The sequence below is a fragment of the Gymnoscopelus braueri genome (genome assembly GCF_963280865.1).
Source record: "Gymnoscopelus braueri genome assembly, chromosome: 21".
Lineage (NCBI taxonomy): Eukaryota > Metazoa > Chordata > Actinopteri > Myctophiformes > Myctophidae > Gymnoscopelus > Gymnoscopelus braueri.
The window spans coordinates 22,718,758-22,730,878 of record NC_137623.1 but is presented as its reverse complement, the minus strand read 5'-3'; the positions used below and the strand labels follow the sequence as shown (position 1 = coordinate 22,730,878).

At 45.0% G+C, this 12,121-nt stretch overlaps 1 protein-coding gene across 1 annotated transcript in view; it reads left to right on the top strand.

Annotated features, from left to right (window-relative positions):
* LOC308076927 (sodium/hydrogen exchanger 9-like) overlaps positions 1–12,121 on the top strand; it is a 132,001-nt gene that overhangs the window by 24,951 nt on the left and 94,929 nt on the right. Inside the window, exons 6-8 of the mRNA XM_080417447.1 lie at positions 6,777–6,882; positions 10,389–10,620; positions 11,958–12,087. Of these exons, the coding sequence (XP_080273573.1) occupies positions 6,777–6,882; positions 10,389–10,620; positions 11,958–12,087 (468 nt within the window). The remainder of the gene's footprint in view (positions 1–6,776; positions 6,883–10,388; positions 10,621–11,957; positions 12,088–12,121) is intronic.

The window sequence follows — 12,121 nt, the reverse complement described above, 5'->3', positions numbered from 1 at the left end:
TGTGAATTCATGTGTGTATGTCGCTATAGTAGACGGAGTCAACACTCCAGGCACATGGTATGCAGCGCAGATGACAGGAACATCTCTCTCTGCCACTCAATGTGTGTGTGTGTGTGTGTGTGTGTGTGTGTGTGTGTGTGTGTGTGTGTGTGTGTGTGTGTGTGTGTGTGTGTGTGTGTGTGTGTGTGTGTGTGTGTGTGTGTGTGTGTGTGTGTGTGTGTGTGTGTGTGTGTGTGTGTGTGTGTGTGTGTGGGTGGGTGGGTGGGTGTGCGTAATTATGATGTACTGTATACTGAACAACATCCTTCTCTTGTTGGTCACCTCTGATGACCTCACTTTCCTTTATACTCAGCAGTCACTGTGCTGAGTGACTCAGCTGAGCTGTATAAATAGATTTGTTTCTCTGAGCTGTTTTTTTTTATTATTTGTTTTACCTTGGGCATGACTCAAATGAGCCACGCATGCATGACCTTGGCTCTGAGGTCAGTGTTTATGTTGTGGTAATCAGCAAAGATACAGCACCTGTACAGAAATGTTTGTCAGCTCGTTGTTGAAACTTAATATTTTGCATTGGTCTTTCATCTCATTCTGCTGACGGCCAAGGGGAAATGGGGTTTGAAATAAATAAATGATGAAGCACTGTGTGATTTCCAGCCAAGAGCAACATACAATAGAGAAAATTAATTGATTGATTTAACGTTTCTTGCTCATATTAAAAGGTAGTACAATACAGTGAGTGTAGAGAACATGGCACTGACCTGCTTGGTGAACTGACCAAAATATTGGTAACTCGATTTTAACATTCTGCAACCTCTTAAAAGTATAATTTACTGTATGAGGTGGTCCATGGTCACTTTTTGCTCAGATTACACATGTGCAAAAGGGGAAATGACTTCTGCTATGGCTTTCTCTTGCAGCTGCGTGCAGTATCTCTGTTCAGTAGCTTCCCATAATGGCCATCTACTGTCAGGGGTGCAATGCTCACAGGACGGCCTTGCACGCCGTGCATGAACCTATTTGACCAGGAGCACGCGCAGGCACACGCATAGATCTAAAACTACTTTAAATTCACACCTCAACAAAGTTTTCGAAGGCTCCAGACTCACACCTAGCGAATTAACATAGGAATAAGCCTAGATGCATATCAATTGTCCATTGTGTGATCTGTAGTGTAGGTGTTAAGCGACGTGCGCGTCACGTCATTAAAATACAGTGCAACCACGTTCCAATTCAGCATTGCAACACTGTCTACTGTACATAAGGGGAGCTTGCACTGGAATTTCAAAAAATATATATTTATCTTTTGAAATGATCAACTATTCTTTTCAGACCCAAAGTTAGCAGTCCACTGTAGATTATAAATGTATGTTCTTAATACTTCACCCAAGAAATGACTTTACCGTATTTCTATCGTTTACGTACCCGGTGATGTCTTTGACTCACGGAGAATTTTCGTTTGTAAAACATTGAATGAACAGTGAATGAAGAATCCAAAAATGAAGATAGAACTTGATGAATGTAATTAGTCCGAGGCCCAATTTAACAACAGCAAAACTATATTAAAAATACGTCTATAAATTCCAAAACACAGCTCATATTATGATTATTAATTTTTTTCTGCCGAAGTCCGCAGATAAAAGTTTCCAAATATCACCACAGAAGAAGAAAATAAACTTTTAAAACACTCCCGGGCTAAAAGAAAATAATTTCTTATGGTGAAGTATTCCTTTAAGGTTGACTGTAGGAAAGGCTTACAGGGAAAGGGAAGGGATAAGCTTAGTCAACCAAGTACATTTGCACAACATACAGTACCTGGAACTATTAGGAGCAATATAAGCAGCTACCGGCAAGGAGCCAGGATAGACGCGGCAACCATTCGATTCCCACAAAACAGATCCATTGCCACCCCAAGGAGGTAGTCAGGCTGTTGGGATTCATTTCTAATCCACAAGGGAGTATGTGTGGTTTCAGAGGCAAATGTTTTAACCACTCCGCATTGGCTCTCCGTGCACAGGAAATTACTCATTTATTCAGGAAATACCTAAATAAATGAGTGGAGCAACATTATAATGCAGGTGCTTCCATAGAGTGGAAAAGACTGCTCAACTGGCTGATGTGTCAATGGGTGACTACTAGTGACAGTGACTAGTAAAGTGATTCCTGAATTTCAATCTATGGGAACGACATCAGTAAATATGGTTGGAAATTGTGGCTATAGAGATGGATGTTATAGTATGGTTGCAGGGCTTAAACCCCTCTATTGCGCATTTGGGAATTTATGGCCCTATTTTGCACCCGGTGTAAAAAATGCAGAGCAAATGCCATAGCTAATTTTGAGTTTTGCTTTCACTTTGCATAGATCACTTTCCTCAGCAAAAAAAATGTTCACGTCTCCTCCAACTTGCCGAATCCATCATTTAAATAACAATGCACCATGATCCAGGAGCACATAGCTATTAAAAGGAATGGAATCAACACTCCGATTGGTCTAATTTGTTATGCCCAAAACACACCCATGACTAATTCCGAGATTAAACCCAACCCCTTTGCGCTTTGTCCTTTACAGTACTTTGTGCCCAGATAATGCACTATTTAATTGGAGCTTGACAAACCTCAAAAGCATTTGTGCCTGTGTTATAGACCAGTGGTTCTCAACCTTTTCAGGCCGCGACCCCACAAAATAATCATATTTGAACTGGGGACCCCCCACCCTGACAAGCACTTGGACTTGTAGGAGTTATAGCAGATCTACAAGCTTGTAGATCGGCTATTTTCACAATGTTTGCCTCTTTCTTATATAATTTGACAATTTGGCCAATGTTTGAGCATTGTTTTATAAATGGTGCATTTATATTAGCCTGGTAAACCCTCCCTCCGGAAATCTCAATTCCATTTCATTGAAATGAAATGGAATTGAGATTTCCGGAGGGAGGGTTTACCAGGCTACATTTATATAGCGCTTCTATCCGAAGCGCTTTACATTGATTGTGCCATTAACCCATTCACACACACATTCATACACCGATGGCGGAGGAAACCATGCAAGGCACCAACCTGCTCATCGGGAGCAATTAGGGGTTCAGTGTCTTGCTCAAGGACACTTCGACACTAACTCTAGGGGAGCGCCCCAGCCCGGGATCGAACTGGGAACCTTGGGGTTTTCCAGTTCACTCTACCTGGCCACTCAACCCCTGAGCCACTGCCGCCCCTATAGTATAGTTTGTTCAATACTTTGAATGCAGTAATGGTCTTTTTTTTCTTTCTTAAAAGTCCTTAAAAGTCCTTAAATGTCACTTCACTATCATCTGCCCCCCCCCCCCCCTGGGTCCCCGACCCACAGGTTGAGAACCACTGTTATAGACCATACACCACCTTGTGGTCTAAATAGGTCCCTTTTAGTGATGCCAAAACCATAGTATACTGGTTTAGAGAGATGTGGACGAAGGTAAAATGATCAGATGAGTCATCTTTCACAGGTCCAGGTGCGCCTTGGGATTTTGTGACAACCACACATTATTATTGCAATATGTGCAACCATACAAAAAGCTATGTATGACTTTTTATTTTACTATATCGGTACTTTCTGTTCACTCGGTTCCCAATACAGAGGCTGTGTGTGTGTGTGTGTGTGTGTGTGTGTGTGTGTGTGTGTGTGTGTGTGTGTGTGTGTGTGTGTGTGTGTGTGTGTGTGTGTGTGTGTGTGTGTGTGTGTGTGTGTGTGTGTGTGTGTGTGTGTGTGTGTGTGTGTGTGTGTGTGTGTGTGTGTGTGTGTGTGTGTGTGATAGGTGGATAGACAGACAGACAGACAGACAGACAGACAGACAGACAGACAGAGACACACACACACAAAATCTTTACTGGAGAAATTGGCCATATACAACATCAGCCAGGACGCTAATATCAACCAAAACAAATGCATCTCATCACGACCTTTGCATGTCTCTCGATTCTCAATTCTGCAGAGCAGTGAGGAGTTTGCATTATTTAACCCATTCAGACGGGGAACGAATCTTTGCTTCTGGGGGTCCCTGGCACAAAATATTTTGAGATGGGGGTCCGTGGCAAAATACATACATACATTTTGTCGGTCCTTGACATGAAAAACTTTGAGAACCACTGATATAGAAACATGCTTTTTTCTAAAAACTGTAGGATTTAGAAGACATTAGAATCCCCAGAAGCAAAGATTTTAGTTAAAAATGTTCGCTTTCAAAAATATATATATATTCAAACATTTGCACAAATATTCAGGATTTTTCAAAAGTAGCAGATCTACAAGCTCATAGCGCGGCACTCGGTGCCGCGCTATGAGCTTGTATATCTGCTATTTTTTAATAGCCAAAGTGTAAAATAATGAGCTTGTATATCTGCTATTTTTTAATAGCCAAAGTATAAAATAATGGTGATAGCTCAAATCTAAAATGACACATGCGTTCCCGGTCTTATTGGGTTAAAGAGTGGAGCTCTCTGCCTGTGGTTCCCCTGCATTAGATTTAATTGGCTCCTTCTGGACGTTTTAATCATCTGCAGAGTCTTAACTCTAACCTTCTCCTTTAATACTCCCTGGCATTATAACTGTTCTCTTGCCCGACGCTGAGCACTGCCGCTTTGCCCACGGCTGAAATGCTGAATACTACATGCAGTGGTGGAAAGTAACTAAGTACATCTACTTAAGTACTGTACTTCAGTACAATTTTGAGGTATTTGTACTTTACTTGAGTATGTCCAATACTTTTAGTTCTACTCCACTACATCTCGGATCCAAATATTGTACTTTTTACTCCACTACATTTATTTGAAATCTTTAGGTACTAGTTACTTTGTAGATTTTGATTATTATTACAAAATATACATTAACCACTTCAGCCCTATACTTTTCTGCCATACGCATTGTGAGCTTGTAGATCTGCTATTTTCAAAAGATTTTTATACTTTTGAAAACTTGAAATGGAACGAGTACTTTTACTTTTGGTACTTTTAAGTACATTTTGATGCCAATACTTTTACACTTTTACTCAAGTACATTTTGAATTCCAGACTTTTACTTGTAACATTATTCTACATGTGTGTAGTACACTTGCGGCCGCATAACATACAGGGCCGGATACAGAAATTATTAACTGGGGGGGCATTAATAAATGCTGGGGGGGCGGCTTCCTCGGCGCCGCGCGAAGCGCGGCGGCGAAAAAAATTTTTGGGGGGCCCAAAACCATTTGGGGGGTTTTGGGGGCCCCAAACTAGCAGCAGGGAGGTGCTGCTTAATTTTTCTGTGTGTGGGTTTTGCGAGCAGTCGGCCCGTCACAGTCCCCCCACCCCCCCGCTTCGGGGAGACACTAAGCGGTGCGTGTTCAGGTGGGTCTAAAATGCTGCCCACGGTGCCCACTTACAGTCTATGGTGCCCACCCAATCAAAATAAATAAATGTTACATAAATATTTTATGATAAAAAAATAAATTGGCAAAAAAATAAATATTTTTTTTTTTTTTTTTTTTTTTTTTTTACCCCAATTTTGATTGGGTGGGCAGGATGCACGTTTGGGTGGGCACTGCCCACCCCTGCCCCCCCCTAGAACCGGCCCTGATAACATAAATGACATAAACATTTGCAGATCTGTTTTAAGAAAATGTGAAAGGATTTCATGTCAGATTACTTGTTTGACTGAACTTCCTTTCCCCAGCTTTGCCTTTGTACTGGCCTCATTAGCTGTAATTAGAATGTCTGAACTCAATAAGTCCCAGATTATCACACGCTGTGATTTATGAAGGCTACAGTATACACACAGTAAAATCACAGTCCAAAATGTGTTAATTTGACTCATATAAACTAACTCAGATCCATTTTTAACGCATTTACACTTCAGTTAATAATACTCCAGATATTACAGTGTACCTGACAGACACAGAAAATGATATAATATGCACACTAATACTGACTCATGAGACTCATAACTAAATGAACAGGTAACTCGGCTTTTGAAATCAAAGATAAAACTGAATGAACTTCAGTATTATTTGCACGTGGAAGAAATATATGATTTTACACTCAGAAAATGCTACAAAACTACAAATATTCCCACCATACTTTTTATGGCATAGAATTGATGGGGAAAATAATTTGTATCCATTTAAGCCATGTCCATACAGTAGGACTTTCTTGTCCGTCAACTGTCTTCGGTTTTCACAGACAATTTCCCACAGTAACAATCGCCATTTAAAAGCCTTTTTGAGCCTTTTTATTTTGAGATGAGTGTCTTTGCCTGGGCAGAATCCTCCTTTTGTTTTCTGAATACTGGCACCATTTTTCCATTTTGCATGTTATAGTCTATTATTTATTAACAACACTGGAGCAGTGTTTGCCTTGGTTTCTGTCATTTTTGGCAGGAGAAGAAATGGTTTACACTACAGTTGCCGCATTTTGGCAGCGAAATGATGGTCCACAGACAGCTGACACGACTGTATTCGTCTCCCCGTTAAAGTATCTCTTTTATCCTTCAGTAGTATTCAGTGATGTGTTTTGTCTTGACAGTATCGGCGCCTGGCTTCCTGTCAGCGATGGACTCAGATTTCTCTTTTATACTATATCTTTCCGTCTTTCATGGTCTAATAATGACGGCCTGAACTGCCTTGTTATCGCTTGACCTTCCCAAGGTGTTCATGTACACGTACAAGTTTTCTTCTGTCTTTTTTTACAGTATCGGCGCTCAGTCTGTGCTTTTTTTATTGTAACTCAGTGGTCTTTAGCGGTATGATAGCATTAACTTCTGTTTTGTCTTACAGTGTCAGTGTTGGGCATGTTGTCAGAGCTACACGTGGACCCAGACTTATACACCCTACTGTTTGGTGAGAGCGTCCTGAACGACGGAGTGGCCATTGTTCTTACACAGTGAGTCTGACTGGGTTCTGGGCTCGGCCTCGGCCCGGGGATTCTTTTTTTTCCTTTCTTCTTTCAAGTGGTTGCCTGAGTGCATCAGTTATCACGACCTGGGCCTGTATCTGGGCCTGGATGCTGAATCAACCAAGCCTGGGATGAATGGATGCCGGCGGCGGAGACATAAAAAAGGGAACATCCGGCACTGATAAAATATGTTTTTAAATGCTTATTTCAATGCATAGCGGCAGCCAAACAAACAGCCGCTGGATGCTTCCAGCTTAAGGAAAGCACGGGATCGGCACACAACGGTGTGCCAGCATTTCATTAAGGGATTCGGCAGCAAGGCTCACAGCAAGAGCAGAGGAATAACAGATAACAAAATCCACCTAGCTGCTGTCAACTTCAGACAGAATACACAATCGTCTACACTGGAGTCTGGCTGAAACAGAGGGGAAGGTGTGTCACCTTGCAAACGCTTTACACTGCTTTCTCAATGCACATGAATGTCTATATTTTGTCTCGCTCACTAACCAACACACACAGGCGCACACCATTGCCTTTGTCTGCTCTGTTTAACACCGGCAATTGAACAGACGGAGGGAAAACACACACATGCAGGGATGAGCAAACGGAGGGGGAATGGACATTGTGGCGGGGCACAAGGTACACGTGCACACACGTGTCATGTACCAGCACACACCAACACACTGGCCTAGTGGACACGCAAATGCATATGGATCTCTCTCTCTCTCTCTCTCTCTCTCTCTCTCTCTCCACACACAAATGGGCCTGGAAAAGGCAGGCAGATTGAGAGAATAAGAGGAGACGAGCGCACAGATTGTTGGGCTGTGCTCAAGCGCTGGCTTCTATCCCCCTGTCCATTGAAGCCAGAGGAGACAAACCCCCCCCCTCCCACCCCCTCCCACACAGATAGTGCAGTGTTTCTTCTCTGGGTAGCGTGACTAGCCTCTGTGCCATCTCCTGTCACTTGACTGGCTGGCCAGAGCCGCCGGGCCGCCCCGTCTCCCCGCACACAAAGCAGGCCCTTATTAGCGAGCCACGCGGGGCCCCGGCCATTGGAATTTTAACGAGCTCCCGCCGCAACTCGGCCTTACGCTAACGTGCCCTCTTCCAGCCAGTGCACTGGCCCCGCTCCGCCTGCCTGCTCCCGCTGGGCTTCCACTCTCAGCCAGGGTCTTCTGTTGACATCTGGAGATTCTCGAAACCGGGACTTAGCGGTCCCACATGGCCTAAAGAAAACATCCCTGAAAGGTCACCCTGCATCACTTGCACACTTAGAAGCTAGTGGCTGAGTTAACCCATTAAGACCGGGAACGCATCTGTGACACAACAAAATAACAGATATACAAGCTCATAGCTCTATGAGCTTGTAGATCTGCTATTTTTGAAAAAAAAGTTGTGAAAATCTTTGAATATATATAAACATTTTTAACTAAAGTCTTTGCTTCTGGGGGTCCCTGGAACAACATATTTTCAGGTGGGGGTCCACGGCCAAATACTTATAATTTTGGGGGTCCTTGACATGAAAAGGTTTGAGAACCACTGATATCACATATGTTTAAATGTTTAGGGCTGGGCTGGGGGGTGGCGTGAGGCCCCTGCCCTGGTTCTTTTGAAAAAACATGATCTGACGCCATCTCATCCAACATGATCTGACGCCTCCTCGTCCTCCGGAGGGGGTCCCCTCCACCCAGCCCCGTACCCAGGATTGGCGTGCCTTGTCTGGGTAGAGGCGGGCGGCGTGTCGCCTGGTTCTTTTTGAAAATCTGTTGAAGTACAAAGTACCACCAGGTCCCTGGGAGGGGGTCCCCTCCACCTAGCCCCATACCCAGGATCGGGGTGCCTTAAGCTGGGTACAGGGGCGGCGTGAGGCCCCTTCCCTGGTTCTCTTTGAAAAATAAAAAATGTCCATGGCCCTCCGGGAGCACGGCCTCTGCCTTCCTGCCTCAAGGAATTTTCCCGCAGGTGCGTGCAGGGCCGACTGGGGGGTCCCCTCCACCCAGCCCCGTACCCAGGATTGGGGTGCCTTGTCTGGGTAGAGGCGGGCGGCGTGTCGCCTGGTTCTTTTTGAAAATGTGTACAAAGTACCACCAGGTCCCTGGGAGGGGGTCCCCTCCACCCAGCCCCGTACCCAGGATCGGGGTGCCTTGGGCTGGGTAGAGGGGCGGCGTGAGGCCCCTGCCCTGGTTCTTTTGAAAAAACATGATCTGACGCCATCTCGTCCAACATGATCTGACGCCTCCTCGTCCTCCGGAGGGGGTCCCCTCCACCCAGCCCCGTACCCAGGATCGGGGTGCTCTAAGTTGGGTAGAGGGGCGGCTATGAGCTTGTAGATCTGCTATTTTTGAATAGCCAAAGTAATCGTAAAATGACACACAGATGCGTTCCCGGCCTTAATGGGTTAAATGTGTGAACAAGTTCTTGTGTTTAGTTTTTTCGTGTGAAGAGGGTAACAGTTTCAGCTTGCTGAGCTCATTAGAGGCAGCTTGATTGATCGCCCCCCCGTCTCGCTATGAAGATTAAGCCATGTTGTGGCATATAATGGCTCATTTAAAACTGACATTATGAAATGTGGAGACGCTTTACAGGTTAATTTTTCAACTGTTTCGACACAAGGTTGCTCAAGCTGTGCTGATCTCGCTGTCCATGGGGGACGCGTTCAGTCGAAGGCGCATCAAAGTCAGGTCCCCGTCTGGTCTCTCTCATCCGTCTCCCAGACAGAGAAGTACAGTACTACCTTCAGCTGACTCAAGAAAAGTTTTGCATCCATTTTAAAAAGGGAGCTTTAATCCAAAGGGAGTATGTGGGAGCAGTGGGGGGGCTTAAGAAGTTCTGTCATCTCAGGAAAGTCAGCCAGCTCAATCAGCCGCTCACAAGGGTGCCTGTCTCTGCTTGTTTCTCCCTCTCTCTCCCCTCTCCCTGTGATGGCTTGTCTGAACTCATTGACTTCCATGCAGAATCCCCCCCGCACGGCCCCCTCTGCCACAAAGTAAATATTTATAGTGATGATATAGCACAATTCTACTCTCTTTGCAAACAACAGTAGTGTTTCCCCTGCTTTCCCCCCTCTAACATCTGTGGGACCTCTCTCTGAAGTGAATAGTAATTCAACAAGGACTCTTCTTTTTTTTCTTCTGCAGTGGCAAGAGGGAGGGAATCAACCTCAGAGGAAGGACGCACATTCTCTGAAATGACTCCAATAAATTGTACTTAGAGGCTTAGCTCAGCATAATAAGCATGTGAATTTATACCCACTGTTCTGGACTGGCGTATATTTAGGATCGTAGCTCACCATATTTCTGATGACATCTCTCATTTCAGAGCTGTAACCTAACATGAATGTTTCAATGTGCATATTATTTTTTATTTTGTTTACTTTATTACGGTTTCTTCTGTGCTCCGTAACTGGAGCCACGACGTGATGCATGGTTAGTGTGCTTGCACGCATATCGTGTGTCGTGTTTTTCTGATTGTTCTCATGAATCTGTGTCCCACAGTGCCATCGCCACCTACAGCCTGATGGGGGGAGGACGCCTCTTTGACACCCGTGCCTTCTTCCTCTCCGCAGGCCATTTTGTTGCAGTGTTCGCTGGCTCCTTCCTCCTGGGCTTGTTGTTCACAGTCATCACTGCCCTCATATCCTTTGCATCCCCTCCCACTGCAGTCCCGGCACCACAAACCCAATTATCACCTCAGCATCCGCTGCAATCTCCCCACTTCCTCCCTTCAGTAATTGCTTCTCTGTAACACCCCCCCCCCCCCCGATCCTACTGTACCAGCTTTATCAACATAAGCAACTCGGCTGAGCCTAAAGTGCTCCTGTGACATTAATGGCTGCCGTCTACGCGAAAAGGGTCATCAATCAAGGCAGCGGCCTCTCTGATGAGGTTTCGACTTGCGCTGTTGTCCGGCGTTTGTCTCCGATCTTCCTAGTAATTAGACCTTAGTGTGAAAAATGATGGCGCGTCAAGAAGAGGAGGGTTTGGGAAGCAGAGCGCGGTGCTTGTTTACAGGGAGTAATCTCCAGTTGACAAGCAAAGCACAAAACGAGCATTTATTAGCTTTCATTCATGTGCCGCCTCAACGCACAGTAGTTTCTAACAGAACTTCAACTTGACATACACTTACAGCAGCCTCACACCCGCTGGGGGCGGGGGGGCACTCAACTCAACATAGATGCATGCAATTCTTAACTTCTTTCTCTGGCAAATGAGGGGGCTTGCTTTAAGAATCTATTCTGAAAGAAAGTGGGGCATTTATTTGTATTTATTACTATTATTATTATTATTTATGTATTTACGTTTTTCAGCACAAAGAACATGGGTTTCTGTGTCCCAGCATGGCCCCCTGGTCTCTCACCTCACAAACCACACACGTATCCTCGTTAAAAGTTGAAGGCTTGCGCGATCTGGAAGCTGTTTGTACTGTGTCTACACTGTCTACACATCCCGCTAGATGCCAGCAGGGAGTTTTTTCTTCTGAGAAGTAAAAGAAAAAGAGAGCTGAAGATCAAAGACCCACCCCAGACCCTTTGATGCATGGCAAAGGCGGCATGCGCTGAAGCAACCCGTGTAACAGAAAAATGTTTACCTCCACCGTCCCGCTTTCAACTTAGTGTATAATTACTACGAAGACAAAAAGTTTCAGCACAGGATGATTCTGGAGTGTGGAACACTGTTTGGCCTCGCTCCGAGACAGGGCCCTAGGTTTCTGCTTAGGGAGTGTTGCCAGAGGGGATGTGGGACAGTGGAGAGAGGCATAAGTAAGATCTGGACTTGATTATGTACTGGAGAACTCCCTTAAAATGAACTCATTAAAAACTGGAGGGTAACTCTACACTGTAGCTCCCCTGCCTCTGACAACAACACAGCCAGTCAGCACCGGATCACTTAAGGGGGTGCGTGCGTGCGTGTGTGCGTGTTGTTTTGTTTTGTTTTCTGGGGGAGACAATCCAGTGTATTCCTGAGCATTTCACGTTTGCATGTCTCTGTTACATTGTAGAATTATGCTCACATATGTTGGCCTGATTCACACACATGTTGGACACTGAGTGATTTTCATCCCGTTTTGACCTTAACTGTCCCTTCCACCTCACCAAGTTTGCTCGGCTCCATGAGAATCCGCTGCTGGAGACGTCGCTCCTCTTCCTGCTGTCCTGGAGCAGCTTCCTGTCAGCCGAGGCCTGTGGGCTTTCAGGTAAGGGGGTTTGCGTGTTATATACAGTCACAAG